This window comes from Mobula hypostoma, chromosome 10, assembly GCF_963921235.1.
Source record: "Mobula hypostoma chromosome 10, sMobHyp1.1, whole genome shotgun sequence".
In the NCBI taxonomy this organism is placed as follows: Eukaryota; Metazoa; Chordata; class Chondrichthyes; order Myliobatiformes; family Myliobatidae; genus Mobula; species Mobula hypostoma.
This window is the reverse complement of record NC_086106.1, coordinates 59,330,861-59,357,045: the sequence shown is the minus strand read 5'-3', so window position 1 is coordinate 59,357,045 and position 26,185 is coordinate 59,330,861. Positions and strand designations below refer to the sequence as shown.

Below are 26,185 nucleotides of genomic sequence, written 5' to 3'. Positions count from 1 at the left end.
TGATTTTGTAATAGATCTGGCAGGGTGTGGATTGGTCCAGTTGTAATGCTCCCTAGCTGTATACGTTTAAGCTCGTCAACTGTGAGTTAATTATTAACATTTTTGTCTGGGTCTGAAGTTCATTTTAAAGTTGCACTCTATAGACTTGAGCTCAATAACTCAAGCTGATCTCTTGTGCACTAGTACTCTGAATGTGATGCTATTTTGGATGAGACATGGGGTAAACCTTCTGAGATCTACAGGTACACTCATACCTGGACAATTCTAGACGGCTAAGACTTGTGAGCCAAGGTGCTGGTAGCCAGGGCAGATTAAATGATCTCGCGGTACTTTTCAAAGAGCAACATTGTTTTCATCAGCGTACTGGTCATTATTTATCCCTTGGATCCTAACATCATTTAAATTTTGATAGTCATCAAATTTCTACCATAGATTGACGCTCTCATTTCCTATATTACAACAGTATGTTGAGTGATGTCCTTTGGAAATTTGTGTGGTCATGTGAAGTAAACATGCAAACGTTCCTTCTTATCTAAACTTGTGTTTTCTCCACAGAATGAATAAAACAAATTTATCATTTGGCATTGCAACAACGCAGCCAGCCTCTGGCTTCTTTGGTTGCACACCATCTACGAGTGCGGCAGTGGCAGCCACCTCTACCTGCACTGCCACCACCTCTGCCTTCTCGCTGTCCTCCGGACCGACTTCCCAGAGCCTGGCTCCAACCGGCTTCAATTTTGGCACCGTCTCAGCTCAGCCAGCTACTGTGGGATTTGGTGCTGCTGCTTGCTCCACAGCCACGGCCCAGACAACAGCTTCCACTGGATTTGGATTTGCCACTGCTCCAGCTGCTTCAACCCAAACAACGACAGCAGGGGGATTCGGCTTTGCAACCAACACAACCCCAGCACTCGGTGGGTTCAGGTTTGGAACTCCAGCAAATCCTACGGCAGCCCCTAAGCCAGCAGCGCCAGTCTCTCTTGGAGCACCTGCAGCAGGTGGGTATTATTTCAATAAGTGTACATGAATCCTTATCAAAAAGGCCATCAGAGCTTGCAATGGGATCTGTACCAACTAGAGAAATGGGCTGCAAAATGGCAGATGGAATGTAATGCGGGCAAGTGCGAGGTGTTGTTGCGCTTCAGGGTAGGTCTTATACAGTGAATGGTAGGGCACTGAAAAGTCCTATAGAACAAAGGGATCTGAGAATACAGATCAATAATTCATTGAAACTGGCGTCACAGGTAGATCGGGTCATAAAGGAAGCTTTTGGCACATTGGCCTTCATGAAGTATTGAGTACAGGATCTGAGATGTTACGTTGAATTTGATGACACTGATGTGGCCTAATTTGGAGTATTGTGTTAAGATTTAGTCACCTACCTACAGGAAAGATGTAAGCAAGGTAGAAAGAGTATAGAGGAAATTTACAAGGATGTGGCCGGGAATGGATGAAATCTTGAGGAAAGATTGAAGAGGTGAGGACTTTATTCTTTGGAATGTAGAAAACTGAGGGGAGATTTGATATGGGTATACAAAATTATGAGACATATAGATTGGATAAATGTAAGCTGGCTTTTTCCACTGAGGTTGGGTGGGACTAATACGCGATTTCATGTGTTAAGGGTGAAAGGTGAAAAGTTTAAGGAGAACCTGAGTGGAAACTCTCGATCAGTGTTGTGAGAGTGTGGAGTGAGCTGTCAGATCACATGGTGCATACAAACTCGATTTCAATATGTAAGAGAAGTTTGTATGGGTATTTTGATAGAAGAGGTATGGAGGGCTATGGTCTGGTCCAGGTTGATGGGACTAGGCAGTTTAAATGGTTCTGCACAGATGGGTCGAAGGGCCTGTTTCTCTGTGTTGTTTCTATGACTATGGTATGATAGACCACAAGAGGCACTTCTAGCTGGCCCCTTCACAGTTGTTGTGGATGAATGGGGTGTGTATTGCCCTGGCCATCTTAAACACTATTCAGAATCCACTGTTATTTTTCACTTTTTATATCAAGACATACCAATGCTTATTGAGCATTCATCATCTGGTTCTGCTCTGATACATATTTCATTTCCAGATTTATACCCACAATGTTACTTTCGGTGATACATAAAGATCCTCACTAATTGGTAATTGCACGCCTGATCACTTGACTTTCTGTTTCCTATCCCAGCTTTGCTTTGTAAACTGACCCACTTCCACTCTTCCCTCCCGAAATGCAGTTGATATGTGAAATGATGCATGGTTGTTATTCCTAATGTTTGCTTGGTCCTGTTGAAGCACAATACAGTAAGAGTTGAATGTTTGATTATTCAGGAATCCCATTGCTTTAACACTGTTACCTTTGCCCTCTTTAAGTTCACCAGGTTCGTGGGGAAAATTATGACACTATCGTACTGTATAATTTATTTTAAAAGACAAATCTGTTCAGAAAATATCAGAGTCCAGCATTACCACAGTCTTGAGGATGATGAATTATTGGCATTTTATTCTACAGTGAAAAGCTTGTTCTTTTAGGGAGGGTCATCCCATTCTAGAGATGTACACTACAGTGTGGTTTTGCTGTGTAATAATTGTCACAGGCTCCCTCTGTTTTTCCTTCATCTTTCAGGTTTTTCTTTTGGTACATCGCCAGCTGTATCAAGTGCTGCCACATCAGCTTCTGCTGCACAGAGTCTTACTTTTGGTGCAAAGCCAGCAGGTGAGCAGAGTCCAATGTAGTGGTTATCTGTTAACACAGTGAGAGGAATCTAGGCCTCTATCGTTAAAAATGCTAAGGTTGATATGGAAAAATTCATACTGCAAGAGCTACATTTACGGGAGATAACCAGTTGTCATGGATTGAGAAAAGTCAGAAGTTCATCAGTATCTTAGTATGGATATGGTTAATCAATACAAACTGTGACTTAGTTGACAAACTGAAACATAGAAGTCATTAATCCAATTACCATGGAGACTAAACGAGATTGAAGATGCTGGACTGGAGCAACAAACAATTTGTTGAGGTCTTCAGTGGAGGAGCATCTTTGAGGGTGGTGTGGTGTGGGAGGAATTGTCCAAAACCCATTGCTGCCGGATGGAAGAACTTGGGCACACAAGAGCATTTTTTTCCCATTTTAAATACCAATATGATGAAAAAGGCTGTTTACTGTTGCTGATTTGAGGGGCCTGTGCTTGCAAGATGTTTTCCAATTGTGTTCCCCACCCTTTGATGTCATGAACAAAATCTTTCATAATTGACAGATTAGATTAAATAAAACCCTTTGTTGTTACAAGGATGGGGAAACTTGTGAACTGAGTAGCAGAGTAATAAAATAGGCTTTTTGTCCCAGCACATGTGACTGTTCAGCCCATCTATATTAAGTTCATTTGCCTGCATTAGGTTTGCATCCGGCAGTTCCTTGCCTATTGGGCTGTCTTTCCAAATGCTTCTTAAAAGTTGTTTCTATCTGACTTCACCACCTCTTCTGGCAGCAAATTCCATTCTGTGTAATGGAGTAATTTTCCTCTCACTTTCCATTTAAATCTCCCCCTTTCTCCAAAACCAACTCTATTCAAATTCCTAGACTAGTATTCAGCAACTAGTGCTATTTCATTTGGGTGTTTGTAGTGGATACTTGGTCTAGTCCAAAATCGAATTTAACCATGGACCTTAGGTTTGGGCAAGCTTTGGGTGTTTTCTGACCCTCAACTGGGTCAACCCTCATCCCTGTGTCCTTGGGTCCAGATTCAGGAATGTACTTTCATTTGCTTGGGTTTTAAGCAAAGGCGCCTTGTAAGGCATGAAAATGCCCAATGCAGGCCTCTCAAGGTCTGAGTTGACGTTTCTCCCCCCTGCCCCCCCCGCCCCATTAAGCAAAGGAATCAAAGGAATTTCTTCTTTACTTTTCTCGGCCCCTTTATCTCTTCCTTGAAGATACTTTTAGAGTATGATAACAGGCCCTTCTGTGCTGACCAATTATCCTACTAACCCATACATCTTTGGAATGTGGGAGGAAATGAGAGCACCCGGAGGAAATTCACGTGAACTCCTTATATACAGCAGTGGAATTGAACCTGGGTCCCTGCCACTCTAATAACATTACACTGACCGCTACAGTACCATGCTGCCCAGATCTATTTGAAATCTATTTTCAGTTTGCTGTTGTTTACTTGAACTAGTGTCTTATTAGATGTTCTTTTCAAATCTCATTAATGCTCTTGTGGAACACCTGGGTAATGCTGCTTTAAAGCTATATATATAAACATAAGTCTGCATATGTTGGTAGGAAAACCCCTGTGGTGAATGATGTACTGATGAAAATCAAAATTATACCTCTATCTCAAGGTGTGGTTTAACCAGTAAATATCAATGATTACTGCTTAAGTTCATTCATTATGTGCTGTGTTGCAAGACGTAGACGATTATGATCATTCCATGACTATGATTGTTCTTGGCACATTTTTCCACAGAGGTGGTTTCCCATTACTACCGTCTGGGCAGTGTCTTTACAGGATGGGTGACCCCAGCCGTTATCAATACTCTTTAGACGTTGTCTGCTTGGCGTCAGTGGTCACATAACCAGGACTTGTGATATGCACCAGCTGCTCATTCAACCATCCACTACCTCCTCCCATGGCTTTACATGACCCTGACTGGGGTGGGGGTGAGGCTAAGCATGTACCACACCTTGCCCAAGGCCAAGGTGTAGCCTGCAGGCTAGCAGAGGAAAGGAGCATCTTATATCTACTTTGGTAGACACACATCTCCAGCCTGCTACACTCACCACTTAAACCTGACATTAAATTTTGGGTAATTTTTAAATCAGGACTTGGTCACCTTACTGCAACGTTTATTTCCTCAACTGCTGTTTCCCATCCTAGTGATTGACTTGTAATTTGCCTATTTCACATCAAAACCCACTGATAAGACCAACAAAATGTACTCTCTCTTCCCTTCTAATTAACATTTTGGTATGATAACTTTCAAGAAGTCTCTCTAGTATTGATGTGCATCTTTGGTATTCTTGTAGGTTTTGCTTCTAGAGTACATTCACAGATGCTAACTCACTGTTTGGTCTAGGCGGGTAACTTATGTGACAAAAATAGAAAATGCTGGAAAAACGCTGCAATTCTGAAATAACTTTGGATAGTGAAACAGTCAGTGATTGGGTCTGCGACCCTTGGTCAGGACTGGGAAAGTGAAAGGTGCAACTGGGTTTTCAGTAGGAGGGAAGATTGGGGTGGTAAGGAGAGGCATGTAGAACAATGGGAGCTTCTATGATAGAATGAACTGAATGAGTTTTTCTGTTTTGTAACCACCTTCACAGTGTACAAAGTGAAGCTCTAATAAAGAATGCTTGATTTTTTTTGGCCAGCAAAACAGACAAAATTCTATATGACTCTTGAACAGTAGTTTGTCCAAATATGTTATTGTTCTTATGTCAAGCTTTTAGGGTTCTTTTGATTATGCCCTATTTTTAGCATTTGGATTTAACTGGGTGTGGTACTACTTGCTCACGAGTTTCTTTGCATAGCCTTGTCCTATCTCCAGATTGCTTTTGAATTATAGAATCGAACAGCATGGAGTGAGACCATTCAGCCCTTCTCCATGTTGACCATGTTGCCTGCCTACACTAATCTTATTTGCCTGCATTAGGCCTATAACCCTATACTTATTTCTTATCGAAGTAATTGTCCAAATACCTCTTAAACTTTGTAATTGTATATGCCTCTATAACTTCTGTGAATTTGTTCTCGATAACCACCACCCTCAGTTTGGAAAAACTTACCCATTAGGTTTCCTTTTTAAATTTCTCCCCTCTAGTTCTAGACTCCCCTGCCCTGAGAAAATTATTCAAATATCCTCTGTATGCTCTTCATAATTTTATAAACCTTTATATGGTCACCCCTCAGCATTCTACCTTGCAGTGAGAATAAACCTTCCCTTTCCAATCTCTGTTTATAAGCAAAGTGCTGGATTCCATACAAAATCCTGGTGAATCGCTTCGGCACAACATTATTACTATCACTGTGTTCCTATGGTGTGCTAACTCAGGCTGTACATAATACTTTAAATATCTAATTGTCATGTTATATGCAAACTAATGAATCAGGCCACCTATATTCTCATCTAAGACATTTATACATTCAGTCAGAGAAACACCCATCTACCACTAACCTCTGCCTTCTATCACTGACCCACTTTTGGACCCAGTTTGCCAACCAGTCTCTACCCTTGTGTCTTAACCTTCTTGACCAGCATACTGGACCTTGTCAAAGCCTTAGTAAAATCCATGTAAGCCATCTGAATGCATTTGCAGCAGTGGTTTATGTTTATGGGTAATATTTTCAAGCATTATTCGACCCTTGGTATGAGTGAAACAGTACCCTTAAACAGCAATATGTTCTAGTCCAAGCTTGCCGGGTGTTCATTCTGGGAGACATTTGCCTATGAATTTCACAAAGCTTGAAAATTCTGTCCCTGTAGGTTTGACCACAGGATCTTCAACTGGTTCATCTTCAGCAGGGCCATCTCTGTTTGCTTCAGTGGTGAGCTCAGAACCTTCCACCTCTACCGTGACTAGTGGATTTACATGTGAGTCAACAGTGGTATGTTTGTAATAGTAGCAATTACAAAATCTTACATTTATAAATACTGTTCTTCAGTTGCTTACCTGGGTGAATATACTGATTTATTTCGGTAATCTGTAGTCAGTAAGTCTTGATCTTTTGAGTTATCTTGTTTCATGACCCTAGAGGCTGGGTGCATCAAATTACTCTTTTCCAAGGTTGCTATCAGAGTAGAGCACATTTTGAATTCTCTTGAATAGTTTGTGACTGAAAATTGGGGTTTACACACTTACGTTTTGTTTCTGCTTGTTTTAGTCATAGTCATACTTTATTGATCCTGAGGGAAATTGGTTTTCGTTACAGTTGCACCATAAATAATTAAATAGTAATATGTAAATTATGCCAGGAAATAAGTCCAGGACCAGCCTATTGACTCAGGGTGTCTGACCCTCCAAGGGAGGAGTTGTAAAGTTTGATGGCCACGGGCAGGAATGACTTCCTGTGATGCTCTGTGTTGCATCTCGGTGGAATGGGTCTCTGGCTGAATGTACTCCTGTGCCCACCCAGTACATTATGTAGTGGATGGGAGACATTGTCCAAGATGGCATCCAACTTGGACAGCATCCTCTTGTCAGACACCACCGTCAGAGAGTCCAGTTCCATCCCCACAACATCACTGGCCTTACGAATTTCTTTGTTTCATAACTATCTGGGGAAGACTTAATTTTGGGGTTGTATACTGCATACGTACTTTCATAATAAATATACTTTGAACAGTGAGCTTACTTACACATGGTCATTCTGCAGAATGACGACACTTGATTTGGTTCCAATAATGGAGAGACTGCAAATACATGTAGACCCTGACTTTTTTTTAAGGGATTTGAGATACAGTGCAGATTTATTTTCACTTGTATAAACGTGTATGGAGTTCTGGTTGCTGTATAAGATTCATTAGACCTTTTTTTGGTCCTTAGTGATACTCGGATTCCAGTTTTGTTAGCACATGTTTGCTTGAGACAGATACTTTGACCATAATCCAAGGGGGTAACACAAAAGTGAGATAATGACTTCTCTATATAATTATTTGCATGGAATCGTTTTGAGGGCTAATGGGACATTGCTGAATATAGCACCTTCATTAGGTTTTACCTCGTATACTTCAGTAATGAACATCCCCATTAAGTGATAATTGTTGACAGTGTAGAGAAGTCTTTACTTTTTATTTAAATTGTGATTCATCTATTCTGGGACTGTTGGATGTTTACTTTAGTTCCATTACCCGTACAGTGATGCTCATTCAAAAAGACAAGCGTGGAACTAATGTGGGGGGGGGGATATGTTGGAAACTTGAATTGAAAGAAAAGAATGCTGAAAAAACCACAGCATTTAGTAAAAGAACTGAAATGCTGACTGTCCTCCTCAACTTTATGAAACACTGGTTAGTGTTGTGGAATTCTGAAATATTGTGTGCAGTTCTGTTTGTCACATTATAGCAAATGTGATCATGCTGGCAAAGCTGCTCAGAGCATTCTCAGGATATTATCTGGATTGGAGCATTACAATTATAAAGAGGTACTAGATAGGCTGTTAGTTTTCCCTGGAGTGGAGGAGATGTACAAAATTATTAGAGGGATAGATAGGGTATATGCCTATACATTTTCCACAGAGTCATGAATTCATTGTTTCAGTTCAGAATCAAGCCATGTGTCCCAAATCAACTGTTTTGATCATGAATACATTCTGAGCTACTTCCTCTTATGCTCATTAGACCCCAAATTTTGCTCGTAACATCTTTTGAATTTTTTCCTTCTTACCTTAAATGTGTGCCCTCAAGTTTTAGATTCTCTTAGCCTCAGAAAAAGACTGTCTGTGCTCCTCAGCCTCCTACATTTCACTGAGAAAAATTCAAGCCTTTGCAATTTCTCTATTTCATGCAACATTCTGACAAATCTTTTCTGTGCACTCTTCTTTGCTAACATCCATTTCCTTCCTAGTGTGGTGACCCAGAACTGTACACAGTATTCTACATGAAGCCTGACCAATGTTTTTACAGGTGCAACTTGAAATCCTGACTCTTGTACTCAGTGCTTCAGCCTCTCTAGGCAAGCATGAGTACCCTGTAGGTCACTATATGTATTTAGTGACCAGCAATGCTACTTCAGTTCCAGCTGCCTTCTTCACTACCCTGTCCACCTGAGTTGCTGTCTTCAGAGAGCTATGGACTTGCACCCCTATTTCCCTCTGAACATTAACATGCCTGAGGCACTTGCCATTTACTGCATATGCCTTGTTAGTATTGGACATCCCAATATACATTAATTGCACATCTAGATTAAATTCCATTTACCACTGCTGTTTGCTCTGCTTCCTGTCAGAGAAACACCTCTCAACCACTCCGGTCGGCTTCCTGTGACTGAGCCAATTTTAGACTACTTTCCCTACGTTCCTTGGTTTAAATGTGCCCTAACCTTAACCGGACTACCACACAAAACTTTGTCAAAAGCCTTGCTTAAGTCCATGTAAGTCATGTTTACCACCCTGTCTTCATTAATTTTCTTAGTTACTTCCTCAAAAAAAATCTTAATTAGATTTAAACAAGATTTCCTATGCACAAAGCCATGATTTTCCAAGCAAACATTAACTCTGTCCCTTAGAATTTTTTTCCAATAATTATTGAACGCTATTATTAATACTTTTGATGTAAGGTGGTTAGAGTCTGGGGCATGCCATTTGTAAAGGTGGTGGAGGCATTTAAGAAACACCATGACAAATCATTGAATCCCTAATGCACAGAAGGCTAGTAATGCAGATAAATAGGATTACCGTAGCTAGGTACAATGTATATTACAGATGCTGCTTAACATGCTGAGTATTTTCAACGTTCTGTTTTAAAGATGAAGCTGACTCATAGTGTATAGTCCATCTTAGCTAGCTGCAGGTTCATAACAGTGAGAACTGAAATTTGTTGTGAATCTATACATCTTTAGCTTCTGTATCAACCCAGTACTTCTTCCTAACCCAGTTCTATTTGTATTTAGTGACCAGCAATGCTACTTCAGTTCCAGCTGCCTCTTCATCTTCTACTCCATTTGGGTTCAAGCCAACAGGTGCAGCCTTGCCTCTGACTACAGCTACAACCTTGGGTACGTATAGATTCTGTTAATGGATGCGTGTTTACAAACTACTCCTTCTGTAATGTATTGTTCAAAGACAGGCTGGCTCATAGCTCATTTTTTCATCATTTGCCAGAGTTTGTGCATTCAGTTTATTTTCAGACTTTGCTGGTTTGGTGTTGCATCTGGTGGATCTACTGCCTCTCCGTACTGGAGACCTGGGTTTGATCCTAACCTCTGATGTAGTCTGTGTGGAGTTTGCATATTCACCCTGTGACCATGTTGATTTCCTCCTAAATCCCAGGATGTGTGGTCTGGTATATTAATTGGCCACTATGAATTACTGTTCCTAGTGTGTGGGGCGAGCAGTAGAAATTGGATAGGGAATGGGGAAGCTAATATGGGATGGAAGACTAAAGAGTGACTAGTGCAGGGTTTGGTGTGAAGGGGCATTGGATGGTCAGTGCCGATGTGGTGGATTGAAGGCCCTGTTCCATGCTTTGTCTATGATCTTCTAGTTTGAGACGATTAATTAGCAGTCCAGTCCAGTCAAAATATTTGTTTATTGAGGTACAGCACAGAATAGGCCTTTCCAGCCTTTCGAGCTGTGCCACCCAGTAATACCCCAATCTAACCCTAGCCTAATCACAGGACAATTTACAGTGACCAATTAACCAACCAGTCTTTGGACTGAGAGAGAAAACTGCAGCACCCAGAGGAAACCCACGTGGTCACGGTGACAAAGTACAAACTCCTTGCAGACAGAATTGGGAATTGAACTTGGGTCATGGGTACTGTAAAGTTTTGTGCTAACCACTACGCCACTGTGCACTGTAAATACTATGGGTTATTCTGCCACTCTAGGAATTGAACATCTAGAGGATTGGATAAGCTGGTGTTAAGCTGTCAAGTGCATTAAGGAAGCTAATATCTATTGCAGCCTTAGAATGCACACTACTGTCATCAACTTTAATAAGCACACCAAGTGACTTTTATTCAGTGTAGTTGTTCTGAGATACCTGGGTGATATTGGGCTTTTCGTCCTTGTGGATCCCTGACAATGCTGTTCTGGGCCCTCCTTTTATGAAGAATCTTTCACTGCCAGGTGAAAGATTTTATTGAAAGCATGCAACCTGGAAATGTTATTTCCCACATGAAAGATGGTCACTGGCTTTAGGAGGACATCAGTTGGTAGATTCATAGACTTCAATGTAAGAGATAATGCTTTTTGATTAAAAAAAATGAAGAGAAGTTGATGGGACAGAGCAGAGTAAATGGTTTGGCATGGACTGGATGGGCCAAAGGGCCTGTTTCTGTGCTGTACTTTTCTGTGACTCTATGGCTCTAATATAAGCCAGCTTTTACTTTTCCAAAAGTGGAATAAACACCAAGATCTGTGGTAGTTTGCAGAAATCCTTGGAAGTGGCAGCTTGAGTTAAGCTATCAGTTGACAAAGGTTATAGGATCTCAGTCTTTGTAATTTGGGATTTTTCTTAATGTGTTTGCAAACTGAAAGCTATTCAAGAATTTCCATTGGCTTAAGAGTTGACATATAGGGGACTTAGAAATAAAGTTATTACCTCTGGTTTTAGGAAACCTTAAAAGCAACACATGGTTAGGATTTGAAGTGCCCAGCTTGGTAGCTTCATTACAAGGTAAGGGTGATTTTAAGTGATCAAGTATTGAGAATAAGTGTCATATGGTTAAGAAGGATACGGTGCATTGGTCTTCATCAATCGTGGGATTGAGTTTAAGAGCCGAGAGGTAATGTTGCAGCTATATAGGACCCTGATCAGACGCCACTTGGAGTACTGTGCTCAATTTTGGTCGTCTCATTACAGGAAGGATGTGGAAACCATAGAAAGAGTGCAGAGGAGAGTTACAAGGATGTTGCCTGGATTGGGGAGCATGCCTTATGAGAATAGGTTGAGTGAATTCGGCCTTTTCTCCTTGGAGCGACTAAGGATGAGAGGTGACCTGATAGAGGTGTACAAGATAATGATGGTGTGGATAGTCAGAGGCTTTTCCCCAGGGCTGAAATGGCTAGCATGAGAGGCATAGTTTTAAGGTGCTTGGAAGTAGGTACAGAGGAGATGTCAGGGGTAAGTTTTTTACGCAGAGAGTAGTGAATGTGTGGAATGGGCTGCTGACGGCAGTTGTGGAGGCGGAAACGATAGGGTCTTTTAAGAGACTCCTGGATGTCTACATGGGGCATAAGAAAAATAGAGGGCTATGGGTAAAACCTAGGTAGTTCTAAGGTAGGGACATGTTCGGCACAGTTTTGTGCTCTGTTTCCTATGTTTCTATGGCACTGTGATCTTTTTGGTCAGTAGAGTGTCTGCTTCATTTGGATAATGGTGTTCATTTTCAGACCATATCAAATAGAATAATGATTACACTATTTGATGGTGCTACTATATTGTTTTTTCACTATGGGGACCAAAACTACCTCACTTAGTGTACCTGCACCACTTCTTGTAACTTTAATATTGGAAAACACATCCATTGTCAACACACACATTGCCTGTGAAAGGCAATCTCTGTCTCAAGATAGAATATTTTAGTTGTCTTGTATTTCTTGGTTATGTATGTGTATACTCTTGTGACTAAAGTTTTAACACCCAGAGTTTGTTTTGTAGCTTCTAGCACCTCTGCTGCTGCTACGACAGGCTCTGGATTTTCATTGGGCCTGAAGACGCCAGTAAGTTTCTCCATGACACCAGCTCCATCTGGGACAACTGCAAGTGTGAGTAGTACTGCAACAGTTACCACCACGACTTTTTGCACCACTGCAACTACCAGTGCATCCACCAGCAGTGCTGCTGTTACAACCAGGTAAGTGAAACTGGTCCTCGATTTTTCCTTCATCTATGCAAGAGGTTAAAGTCTGAGGCCGCTTCGAAATGGTGGAGGCTCTTGAGACACTCACTGCAATGTAAATTAAAATGGAAAAGCAAAATTTTAAAAACTTGTGATTGTAAAGTCTGATTTATACAAACATAAAATGCTGGAACTGCTTGGCAGGTTAGATCGCATCTGTGGACAGGGAAACGGTTAATAATCTTTTCAGGATCTTTTGAAGAAAAATATGAGGGAGAACAGAATCAGATGTAATATTTCTGGCATATGTTGTTCTGTGGCAGCAGTTCTTTGGAATACATAATAATAGCAGCTATAAATAACAATAAGAAGTATATATTAAAACAATTAAATTAGTAGTGCAAAAAAGAGAGGAAAAGTAGTTAGGTAGTACACATGGATTCATTGTCCATTCAGAAATCTGATAGCGGAGGAGAAGCTGTTCCTGAATTATTGAGTGTGGAATTGTGAGTAAGGACTTTTCCACATCCCACAAAAACACAGGTTCACATAGCTACACATTTGATTTGGAGGGAATGAATTGGATTAGAGAAGTTGTTCATCAAGTGAACAAGTACATTCATATGAGGGTTATGGTGCTGGAAAGACTAAAGGGCTCTTAGGCCATCCTGGTATAGGATGGAGATGTCCAGAAATTGCCCATCTCTGATGAATATAAGCAGGGGCCTAGAAACTGCGAAGGTATTATAGTCTAAATGGGATGATCAAACAAGAGAAGAAAGAATACAATCAAATGTGAGTTTTTTTGGGACAACAACAAACTGGAATAAATCTACTAGGGACTTCTTGTCGATTGGCGAGGTGGTAGAAGCAGGCCCTGTAAGCTTGGGAGATCAAGGCTGGAGGTTGTAGGTGAAGGTCTTTAGGCTTAAATGACCACTGCCTGAGGGACAGTGATCTGATGTTCATTTGTGGTGCATTGGTCCAGTGTTGGATATCAGGTAATTTCAGAGAGCTGGCTTTCAGCCTTTGATACTAGTCTGTTCAACAAATAACAACAGTATCTGATGGATGGCAGTGTTGCTGTTGCTACTTGATGAGGGGAGTGCTGCGTGACTGGTATGAAGTTGACTTACGGAAGTTTTGCCTGAGCTGCCCTGTTCCTTGTGTTCGCAGTGCCTCTCCAGTTATGTCGTATGCTCAGCTGGAAAGTCTGATCAACAAGTGGAGTGTGGAGCTGGAGGAACAGGAGAAACAGTTCCTACACCAGGCCACACAAGTCAATGCCTGGGATCGAATGCTGATTGAAAATGGAGAAAAGGTGAGCAAAGTGCAGTCTATTCAGTTGCACAAAGTAAAATTTGTATTAGTGGTTCAGGAAACATCCTGATGAATCTCCTCTCCAGCACAGTCACATCCTTTCTAAAATGTTGTGACCAGAACTGCACAATACCCCAAGTGTAACCAAACAAATGTTTTATAAAGCTGTAACATGATGTCCCATCTCTTATATTCTATGCCACAGCTGATAAAGACAAATATCCGGCCTTTTTCACTACGACATCCAATTGTGCTGCCTCGTCATCTTCCATCTTTCCCATTGTTACAATTCCTTAAATGATTTGTGGATTTGGGGCTTTTGCAAGTAACAGTAGTTAATGGATAGAAGCTACCATGATTATTCTGCAATAGCAGTGTGCCTTCCATCTTTTTAGATTTTCAAAAGGCATTTGACAAGGTGCTGCATGGGAGGCTGATGCATAAATTAAGAGCCTGAGGCATTGGAAGAAATGTAAATAGATTGAAAACAGACAGATTAGATGCTATATTATCTAAATGAGTAGATACTGTAAATGCATGAAATTCAGAGGGTCTAAGTACTCGAGTGCATGAATCATAAGCCATTAACTGGTAGGTCCAAAAAGTGGTTACGTCAAAGGTTATTTTGGCCTTTATTGCAAAGGGGTTGGAGTATAAGATTAAAGAGGCTTTGTTACCATTGTTAAGGATGTTGATGAGGCCACATCAGACTCAAGTTTAATATCACTGTCATATGTCATGAAATTTGTTGTCTTTGAATCAGCAGTGCAATGCCATACATAGCAATAAAAAAAAACTGAATGACAGGAAGTGTGTGTATAACCTGTACATAGATAGTTTAAATAAGTAGTGCAAAACTAGAAACAAGAAGATGCTGAGGTATTGTTCATTGATTCAATGTCCATTCAGAAATCGGATGGCAGAGGGGAAGAAGCTGTTCCTGAATCGATGAGCATCATTCCTTGAATATGTCTTGGATACTACAGAGGCTAGTGCCCGTTTTGGAGCTGACTAAGTTTACAACTCTTTACAGTTTATTTTGATCCTATGCAGTAACTGCCCCCCACCTCCTCCCCCAACCCCAGTACCAGATGGTGATGTAACCAGTTATAATACTCTCCACAGTACATTTGTAGAAACTTGAGTGTTGTTGCTGACATACCAAATCTCCTCAGACTACTAATGAAATATAGTCGCTGTCATGCCTTCTTTGTAGCTGCATCAATATGTCGGGTCCAGGTTAGATCCTGAGAGAGTGTGTCACCCAGGAACTTGAAATTGCTCACTCTTTCTACTACTTACCCCTCTGAGGACTGGTGTGTGTTCCCTCGTCTTACCCTTTCTGAAGTCCAGAATCATTTCTTTGGTTTTACTGACATTGAGTGCAAGGTTGTTGCAGTGACACCACTCAACTAACTGATGTATCTCACTCCTGTATGTCCTGTTGTCACCATATGAAATTCTGTCAGCAATAGTTGTATCATCAGCAAATTTATAGATAGCATCTGCAATACTGTGTCCAGTTTTGGTCTCCTGCCAGCAAAGAAATATAGTAGCATTGGATACAGTCCAAAGGAGATCCATCAGGCTAACTCTTCGGATGAGAGGGTTGTCCTGTCAACACAGGCTAAACAGTTTGGGCCTGTCTTTTTTGCAGCATAGGAGAATGAGTGTTGAACGTACTTTAATGTAAGAGATCTTAAAGGGGCTTGACAAAAATTGGATATCAAAAAGTTTTCACTAGTGGGAGAGTCATAAATAATAGCCCAGTCATTTCAAACTGAGTGGATAAAAGTTTCCTCTTTGGTGAATCTCTGCCACTGAGGGTGGTAGAGGCCAGATCTTTAGAAAGAGTTAAGGTGGAGATGGATGAATATTTGAAAAATTTAAGGGTTGTGAGGAACTGGCACAGGAAAGTTATGATCATACTTGAATGGCTTACCCTGCTCCCATTCTCTTGCGTGTACTTGTGGTCTTGTACTTCTGGTAGACAGAAAATTTCAACTGAATATTGCCTTGAATTAACCAATGTACTTAGTGTTGGAAATGGAAAATATAGCCATGTTGATCTTGTAGAATGGAATCTACACTGGAGGATTCTGGACTGAATTCTGCTCTGCATCTAAATTAGCAATGAGCTTAGAGGCATTCTTCGCAGAGAATATAAGCACTAAGTTCTGAGATAGTGGTATTGGACATGCAAAGCTTCCCTTTATAGATAGGCACAATGTATTTTTGTAGCACATAAACTGCACCATTTGTATCACCTGATTTTGGACTTAAAGGCTTATATTTTTCAACTGAGCATCCCTCTTTCAAAGGGGAGCCTGCAACAGTTAGGTCTAATGAATAGTGAAAGCCATTCTATCCTGTTCTCTTATCTATTGCTTTCTTCACAGATCACTGCTTTACACCGAGAGGCAGAGAAAGTGAAACTGGATCAGAAGAGGTAAGTTTGCATTCGGTATTGCAGTATTTTAACCACATGGATTCTATCTTTCATTATTCTTTGGAACACAGGATATTCTGATTCACGGAATAATACAGTGTTTAAATGGGCTCCAGAGCCAACTGTGTGCATGCTGACCATCAGAAACTGGAGTATCTGGGGGCAACCCACTTGGTCTAAGCAGGTACCACTGGACCTCAGGATTGAACCCAGGTTGAGAACTGTGAGATCCATTGTTGGCACAGCACAATGGCATAGCTAACAGAGGCAGTGCCTCAACGGTTTTCAATCCTGAGGTCCAGTAGTACCTGCTTATTTTTTGTTTATTTTTTCTGATGTTGAAAATCTGAAAACAATAAATAAAATGCTGGAAAAGATCAGCATGGCAGGTGGCATCTGTAGAAAGAGAATTAAGTGAATGTGTCCAGTCTGTGACCCTTTGTCAGTTAACGGTTGCATCCTTGACTGTAGGATCCAGGCCCAGATCCAACACATCTACCACTTTTCATATTTACTGCCTCACATGATGAGTTTTTCAAACATTTTCTGTTTTTTTATCTTGTATTGGTATGTTGTTTCAGTCTGGTAGTGATAGCTTCATAGAGTTCCTCATATGTGATGAATAATCTGACTTTGATAGTGTTATAAAGTTATAAAGGCTGCCTGCTCTCCTTCAAATGGTCCTTTGTCATGTACTGGCAATTAAGTAAATAATATTCAGGCAAGGTGAAGCTGATTTTACAAATGATTACATTTTCAACAATGCACATTTTGGTCCTGTACCAATGTGCCACATTTGAAAGTGAAGGAAGTCCTAGAGCAGAGCTTAAACCTTCTTTCCTGAGTATTGCCACTGAGACTGCCTGAAGCTCAGAGTTCAAGTAGTTAATGCATTCTGATTGTCTAATAACAGTGTGTCAATTTCAGACTCGGAATCAGGTTTAATATCACCAGCGCTTAACAATGAGAGCAGGGCATGTCCTGGGTGAGGAGGGTCCTGAATGATGGACGCTGCCTTTCTGAGGCACTGCTCCATGGATGCTATGGAGGCAAGTGCCCATTTTGGAGCTGATTATTTTCTGTAGCTTCTTACAACTCTGTGCAGTAACACCCCCCCCCCCCCCACCGTACCAGACAGTGATGCAGCCTGTCAGAATGTTCTTCATGGTACATTTATCGAAGTTTTCAAGTGTTTTAGGTGACTAACCAAATCTCCTCAAACTCCTGATGAAATATAGCCGCTGTCTTGCCTTCTTTATAGCTGCATCGATACGTCGGGATCAGGTTAGATCCTCAGAGATAGTGACACACAGGAATTTGAAATTGCTCACTCTCTCTACTTCTGATCCCTCTATGAGGATTGGTTCCTATTCCCTCATCTTACCCTTTCTGAAGTCCACAATCAGTTCTTTGGTCTTACTGATGTTGAATGCAAGGTTGTTGATGTGACACCACTCAACTCGGTTTAACATTTTCAGTTGTCCTGCACCTTCAATAGTTTTTAAATAGGATCATAAGTAACTGGCTTGTCACCTTTGGCGTATGGAATTGGGCTGCTGGGTTCTTAAAGTGTGATATTGTTATCTTCTGGAGCTAAATCAAGCAATCATTTTTGCTGTGTAGTCACTGTGATTTCAGTAAAACCTCAGTGGTGAGAATCTGTTGTTTGTGAGAATAATATGGATAGATTAGGCATTTATTATTAGATCAGATTATTTTTAAATCAGCCCATTGAAATCATTGAGAGAAAATATGTAAAATGCTGACAAATTGATAAATGGCTGCTCCTTGAACAGGCAAGGCACAGAAGAATTTGGACCGAATGTAGTAAATGGGATTAGTGTGGATTGGCAAAATGGTCCGCTTGGACATGATGAGCTTGTTTCTGTACTTTATGACTGACTTTTCCTTCAATACACACTAAAGTCCTACTTTTCATTATGTATGGTTTCAACTTATTAGCCCTCTCAAAATATATCATTATCACTTACTTTCTGCCATTCCCTTATTCCCCAATATAATTTCAGTTGACTCAGTCTCTGAGTGATTTTTTTCTGTGTATCTATAGAAGCTTTTGCAATTTATTTTTGTTTAGTGCTAGATTATTCTCAGATCCCATTTCCCCTTATCAATACGTATCTTGGTGCCACTTTGCTGAATTCTGAAATCCTCCAAGTTTCTAGGTTTGCTGCTTTTTTTTTGATAATGTTACAAACCTTTTCCTTGAAAGACACAGCAGAACTATTTTCGTTTTACTTCTTTATTCCTTAATTGGAGAAATATTCGTTTAAACTCTAATTCTTTAAATATTAGACAAATGCTAATTTACTGTTAAACATTTTAATGCCTTTTCCTAACATGACCAAGTTGTCTCTCGTATAGCTTTTTTGATTAAAGATACCAGTTTTTAAATTGAAATAAATAATTTTTAATTGATAATAACATTCAACCACCATATTAGCATTCATATTATAAATTAACCCTTTCTTATTTCATAATACTAGATGTAGAATAACCTGTTCCCTCATTGTTTCCTGGATGCACTGATCTAGAAAACCATCTTGTATACATTCCATTAATGTCTACCATATTACTGCTAGTTTTTAGTTTGCCCTTTCTTCCTTTAGAGTAAACCATTTCATGATTGGATTATCCTTTTATTTTCCAGATTTATTCAATGCTTCCATTGTCATTATTGATTGAGTCATGGACAACTCCCACCAATGTTTTTTGGTGTTCCTTAGTTTTATCCACACCAAATTACTTGATTAGCTGACTACCCAAAATGGTATTTGCATGGCTGATTCAGCTCCATTTCATTTTTTTCTGTTTGATTTAAAACAAGTTATTCCCAATCTGGAGCATTTTGTGACCATGTCTCTATTAGATCGTATTAATTTCTGTTTTGCAATTAATTCTTCTAGTTATGAATGCTGTATGCACTCTGATCATATTCAATTTTGTGTGTTTTTATTTTCCTACCCTGACTTGTTGTTGGTATACTCACACATTTGCCTTATTTGATAGAAGATTTTAAAATCATGAAGGGTCTAGACAGCAGAACATATCAGGAACCAGATTATGTAGAAACTAGATAACCAGTAACAAAGCTAAATGTGGTATAGGAATAATTTCATGCAGAGTGATTAGCATCTAGAATATAATGCCAAGGTAGTGGTGCAGCTAAATTTTATTGTTGTATTTGATAGAGAAGAGGATAAATATTTAAAATGTAAATAAAATGACAGAGCTATGTGAAGCGAACAGGAGAATGAGATCAGCTGAATTTCTCTAGCGCAGAGTTGGTTCCATGCTGTAAATGTAGTGGCATGCAAAAGTTTGGGCACTCCTGGACAAAATTTCTGTTACTGTGAATAGTTAAGTGAGTAGAAGATGAACTGATCTCCAAAAGTCATAAAGTTAAAGATGAAACATTCTTTTCAACATTTTAAGCAAGGTTAGTGTATTGTTTTTGTTTTGTACAATTTTAGAGTGAAAAAAAGGAGCACCATGCAAAAGTTTGGGCACCCCAAGAGATATGAGCTCTCAGATAACTTTTAGCAAGGTCTCAGACCTTAATTAGCTTGTTAGGGCTATGGCTTGTTCACAATCATTGTTAGGAAAGGCCAGGTGATGCAAATTTCAAAGCTTTATAAATACCCTGACTCCTCAAACCTTGTCCCAATAATCAGCAGCCATAGGCTCCTCTAAGCAGCTGCCTAGCACTCTAAAAATCAAGATAAATGATACCCACAAAGCGGGAGAAGGCTATAAGAAGATAGCAAAACGTTTTCAGGTAGCCATTTCCTCATTTCGTAATGTAGTTAAGAAATGGCAGTTAACAGGAACGGTGGAGGTCAAGTTGAGGTCTGAAAGACCAAGAAAACTTTCCAAGAGAACTGCTTGTAGGATTGCTAGAAAGGTAAATCAAAACCCCCGTTTGACTGCAAAAGACCTTCAGGAAGATTTAGCAGACTCTGGAGTGGTGGTGCACTGTTCTGCTATGCAGCGACACCTGCACAAGTATAACCTTCATGGAAGAATCATCAGAAGAAAACCTTTCCTGCATCCTCACCACAAAATCCAGCGTCAGATGCTTGCAAAGGAACATCTAAACAAGCCTGATGCATTTTGGAAACAAGTCCTGTGGACTGATGAAATTAAATAGAACTTTTTGGCCGCAATGAGCAAAGGTATGTTTGGAGAATAAAGGGTGTAGAATTTCATGAAAAGAACACTTCTCCAACTATTAAGCAAGGAGGTGGATCAATCATGCTTTGGGCTTGTGTTGCAGCTGGTGGCATGGGGAACATTTCACTGGTAGAGGGAAGAATGAATTCAAATAAATACCAGCAAATTCTAGAAGCAAACGTCACACCGCCTAAAAAAAGCTGAAGATGAAAAGAGGATGGCTTCTACAGCAGGATAATGATCCTAGTCATAGTCATACTTCATTGATCCCGAGGGAAATTAGTTTTCGTTACAGTTGCACCATAAATAATTAAATAGTAATAAAACCATAAATAATTAAATAGTAATATGTAAATTATGTCAGGAAATAAGTCCAGGATGAGCCTATTGGCTCAGGGTGTCTGGCCCTCCAAGGGAGGAGTTGTGAAGTTTGATGGCCACAGGCAGGAATGACTTCCTATGATGCTCTGTGTTGCATCTCGGTGGAATGAGTCTCTGGCTGAATGTACTCCTGTGTCCAACCAGTCCATTATGTAGTGGAAGGGAGACATTGTCCAAGATGGCATGCAACTTGGACAGCATCTTCTTTTCAGACAACACGTCAGAGAGTCCAGTTCCATCCCCACAACATCACTGGCCTTACGAATGAGTTTGTTGATTCTGTTGGTGTCTGCTACCCTCAGCCTGCTGCCCCAGCATGCAACAGCAAACATGATAGCACTGGCCACCACAGACTCGTAGAACATCCTCAGCATCGTCCGACAGATGTCCGAGGTGTAAATAGGAAGAGAAAGGGAGACAAGACAGTCCCCTGTGGAGCCCCAGTGCTGCTGATCACTCTGTCGAACACACAGTGTTGCAAGCACACGTACTCTGGTCTGCCAGTCAGATAATCAATAATCCTAAACACACCTCAAAATCCACAACAGACTACCTCAAGAGGCGCAAGCTGAAGGTTTTGCCATGGCCCTCACAATCCCCTGACCTAAACATGATTGAAAATCTGTGGATAGACCTCAAAAGAGCAGTGCATGCAAGTTGGCCCAAGAATCTCACAGAACTAGAAGCCCTTTGCAAGGAAGAATGGGCGAAAATCCCCCAAACAAGAATTCAAAGACTCTTAGCTGGCTACAGAAAGCATTTACAAGCTGTAATACTTGCCAAAGGGGGGTATTACTGAGTACTGATCATGCAGGATGCCCAAACTTTTGCTTTGGACCCTTTTTCTTTTTTGTTATTTTGCAACTGTAAAAGATGGAAATAAAAAAGTAATCTTGCTTAACATATTAAAGAAATGTGTCATCTTTAACTCTGCGTTTTGGAAATCAGGTCATCTTTTACTCGCTTAGCTATTCACAGTAACAGAAATTTTGACCAGGGGTGCCCAAACTTTTGCATGACGCTATACTGTGATTCACATGCTGTTACCATTCTAGTAGAGCTCCTCTCTGAGGAGCAATTCCACCAGCAACCAGTTTAATTGGCTTTAAGTGGTTAGGTACATTGTTCTGCTCGCGCTGTACTGCAAGTAGAGGCTATCCATGTAGGTCTTGAGTCTTCCACATCTATCTGTGGACAAGACGAGGTGTGTCAGAGCTGTCTCTGTGAAACTTGTACATTCTCCCTTCATCCACAAGCGTTTCCTCTGGTTATACAAGTTTATTCCCAAATTCCACAGATTTGATACGTTAGTTGGGTACTCCAAGTTGCTCCATAATATATAGGAAGGAAATGAGAGTAATGTAGGATAGAAAATACTGATATCGATGATCAAGGTTTGATCACTGAAGGGCCAGTTGCTGTGCCAGTATCCCTCTATGCTTTATGCCTAATGTTGTGGTTCAGTAATTTTGCTTATTTACCACGTCTGGCACTGAAAATTTGAGATGGATGTATCGTTAATGGAATGTTAGGAAGTTATTTCTATTGGGTGTGCTTTATGATTTTATGCATCTGTAAAGTGCTTGAGGTATGAAAATCACCCCACTCTGAATGTGAACTAAACAAATTTGCTATTCCAGTGTACTGATTTTTAGTATCGTGGATGTTGTATGTTTAATTTCACTGATATTTGGGTAAAGCAGATAATAGTCTAAAATGATGGAAGAAGAAATTCGTAAAGTATGTTTGATCATTTAAACCATTGGATAAAATGGGCAGATGGAGCTCCATGTGGAAATACAGCGTTGCCCACTTGGATTAAAAGTTCAAGTGCTTTCTGAATGACAAAGCTGAAATTAAGGAAATGGCCCGATTTAGAGGCCTGGTAAGGATGTCATTGAGATCTGGTGGGTAGCTTATGAACAAATAATGTAAAAAGCTAATGCAATTGCCTTTAGTCCAAGGAGTGATGGAATGTAAAGCCGGAAGTAATCGATAAATTTTGTATTGGTTCAGTGGTGTTGCATCTGCTTTTTCCAGCTCCCTCACATATTGGCTTTGGAGAGGATGTAAAATTGGCACACTTTATTGATACCAGGGTTAAATTATGAGGAGAAAGGGATGTGTCAACCAACCTTGTATTCCTTGTTAATAGATTGAGGAATTTCCCAGTCGAGTTTCTCAGCTATTTCAAATTAAAGGATTAGAGATGAATCTCTCAATAACAAGTATATCACTGCAAGATCTCTTACATTAGGATAACTTGCCTGTTTAAATGATTTCAATTTCTGCATTGAAACTAGGTCAGTAGAGAAACAACACATCTCTGGTTCCACTTGATCCTATTAAATGAGAGAATATAACTTCTAATTTTTAGTGAGCATGTCTGCATCTGTCTTCTAGGTTGGACCAAGAACTTGACTTCATTTTGTCTCAGCAAAAGGAACTCGAAGACCTGCTGGCTCCACTGGAAGAGTCGGTCAGAGACCATCACGGCACTATTTATTTGCAGCATGCAGATGAAGAGCGAGAGCACACGTGAGTGTCAGATGTTGATGGGTTGGATGCAGGGTACGGCTGTCCTTTGCTAGGAATATTACATGTTGAGTAGAATTTAGTGCTGTCTTAACATTGTCTCATCAAACAATAATAGGGGTAGATATAGCATATGTTATTAATTGGCAAATTGAGGGGTACACAGAGCCAAAACTGGAACAGATTGTTGGTCTTAATGCTATGCGCTGTGAATAAGTATTTTAAATTTTAGTTGCTGAATGAATGGCCTGTTCCTGTGTTGTACTGTTCTATGTTTTAACCCACTTGGTAGAGGTAAATACATTAGGGCTTTTAAGAGATGTTTGGATAGGCACATGGATGTAAGGAAGATGGAGGAATATGGACATGGTGTAAGTTGGAGAGATTAGTGTTTGGAAGCTTTTGATTTGCTTTTTAGCTGGTCCAACACAACATTGTGGGCCAAATGGCATGTTCCGGTGCTGTACTGTTCTGTGTTCTACGTTCCACGATCTTGTTTAGATCAAACTGTGGTTTTGAAATGAGTCCTGGTGTATCTTTTTCAAAAAGGAGTTAGATCACTCCCTATTCAGTGATAATTTGCAAACACTAGGGAGGGATTTTGAAAACAGTCTAATCCATCGCTTTGCAACAAATTGGAATGACACAGGAGAACGTAGCATGCTAAGTTATTTGGTTGGTGGTAAAGCGCAGAAAGAATTTGGGATCCTAACTGAGAAGATACTCAGACTTGTGGCTGGAATGGTTTCTGGAGTTTCTTAGTATGATGTGTTTGGTTTTGATGAAGCACTGCGCTAGGATCTAACCAAGGATCTTATTCTTAGTCCACAGATCCTGCCTGAATTACTGAATGTTTTCAAGATTTTCTGTTTCTATTTGGGATTATAATGTTCACCATAAAGGGAAGTTCTCAAAGTGATGCATTATGATACTTGAATCTTCTGCATGACAGAATCTATTGGCCCGGTGACTGATTTGGTTCATATGTTTATTTTGGAAAGCCAGTTGTTCTTACGTTACACAGTGTAGTTAAGACTGCCCCTAATTCATATCCTCTTCTCTTAAATGGTTGACTAGTAAAGGAATGTTGGAAAAGAGTTGGGGAGAGCAGGAGCTCCCGATGATAGTTACCATCTTCTTCTGAGAGAAAATATAAAACAATAACTTTGTTTGCTGTTGCTCTCTAGATACAAGTTGGCAGAGAATATTGATGCTCAGTTGAAGAGGATGGCCCAGGATCTGAAGGAAATTATCCAACATCTGAACACCAGCAACAGCTCTTCTGAAGTCAGTGATCCGGTATGTGGGTGCGCCGTTAATCAGTTCAGAATTTGCACAATGGCTAACTCACCCATTAGACCTGTGCAGGTTTACGGCAGTTTGTCTAGCCACCTTTAAAACATATTACTATGTACTAATCTTTGGGGTGGCCAGTGGTGCACCTAGTAGAGCTGTTGACTGCCGATTCTGATCTTGGGTGATGTCTGAGTGGAGTTTTCACATTGCTCAGGTGCCCTGGTTTCCTCGCAGATCCCAGTGGTGTTGAGGTTGATAGGTTAATTGATTGTTGAAATTTATCCCTAAGGCATAGGTGAGTGGCAGAATCCATGTGGAGCATCTCTGACTCTTTACCAGCTAGAGAGATGCAGCATGCAACAAGCCTCCTGAGTCAGCACTGAAAATCAACCGCACATTTATACTAATCCTACATTTCAATACCAGTTTTTATTCCCCACATTCTCAACTCCCTAATGCTGAAACATGGCATCTTCTAATAGTTCTTTAGTGTGGACTGTTCCCTGCTGAAAACCTGAAGGTCCCTTGGCCAATTCACCCACCACTGGGAGCAGTATTTCATTCACTCAGAATCTAAAATCGGTGAGTTTTGTTTTGTCCCAACTTACTCTAAGGTTGATATAGTGTTCCTTACAACATTGAGACTTTACATTACAGTTGAAATACACAAATAGTGTGACTGACCTGATTATATGGTATATTGATCAATCTAAAGTTCACAATTAGAGATAAACACAATGTTGGTTCAGATTCCAGATTTCAGCTTAACCAACTGTGATCTTTGCTAGTTCAAACGGTGATCAGTGGTAGTTTCAGTATCACAAATTTATAGAGAATTTATTGTTTTTTTTTCCCCCAGTGCAGCAGCAGGGTCTAATTCTGTTCCTATTTCTTATGGTCTTATATTCTTGATTAATCAGAGCATGAACAAATATGGGGAGAAGGCAGGAGTTTGGGGATGAGTGGGAAATGGAACAGACTTAATGGGCTAATTGACCTAACTCTGCTCCTGTGTCATGTGGTCTTATGGTCTTAAGTGATGCTGCGTAATAATAGTGTTGATGAGACAAATAGAATATGACAGATATTATGAAGGACAATGGCAAAGGATTTAAAATCTAAACTTTCTTCAGCCCATCAAGCTATTAAAAAAATCATTTAAATGTATTGCATTTTATGTCTTGATGTTTAAAATAAGACATTCATAGAATAAGATGTTCCACTTTACCAGTTGAGATATTAATTGAACTGGAAACCTTCTGTGCTTGTTCGCACTCCTGTACTGTTGCCAGATGCTGCATATGTGCAACTCTACAATTAGACTAGGCATCAGCCATTGATCAAAAGACAAGTGTTTAGTATTGGCATTGCATGGAGAAATTGCTACTGAGATTTCAGAATGAATTACAAGCTTTATTATACCATCAAATTAATTTCTCATATTTGGCTCTTTGTTCCAGTTGCAACAAATCTGCAAAATTCTTAATGCCCACATGGATTCACTGCAGTGGATTGACCAGAGTTCAGGT

The 26,185-nt window shown here is 40.2% G+C and overlaps 1 protein-coding gene across 4 annotated transcripts in view; it reads left to right on the top strand.

Annotated features, from left to right (window-relative positions):
- LOC134352931 (nuclear pore glycoprotein p62-like) overlaps nucleotides 1-26,185 on the top strand; it is a 33,014-nt gene that overhangs the window by 3,631 nt on the left and 3,198 nt on the right. For 3 of the 4 annotated variants that reach the window (XM_063060570.1, XM_063060569.1, XM_063060568.1), the window contains exons 3-12: nucleotides 556-998; nucleotides 2,608-2,697; nucleotides 6,466-6,573; nucleotides 9,590-9,694; nucleotides 12,304-12,499; nucleotides 13,661-13,805; nucleotides 16,204-16,253; nucleotides 23,229-23,363; nucleotides 24,548-24,659; nucleotides 26,117-26,183. In XM_063060570.1, the coding sequence (XP_062916640.1) occupies nucleotides 556-998; nucleotides 2,608-2,697; nucleotides 6,466-6,573; nucleotides 9,590-9,694; nucleotides 12,304-12,499; nucleotides 13,661-13,805; nucleotides 16,204-16,253; nucleotides 23,229-23,363; nucleotides 24,548-24,659; nucleotides 26,117-26,183 (1,451 nt within the window). Of the gene's footprint in view, nucleotides 1-121; nucleotides 243-555; nucleotides 999-2,607; nucleotides 2,698-6,465; nucleotides 6,574-9,589; nucleotides 9,695-12,303; nucleotides 12,500-13,660; nucleotides 13,806-16,203; nucleotides 16,254-23,228; nucleotides 23,364-24,547; nucleotides 24,660-26,116; nucleotides 26,184-26,185 lie in introns of those variants that run through there. The other variant, XM_063060571.1, reaches the window with a different exon arrangement.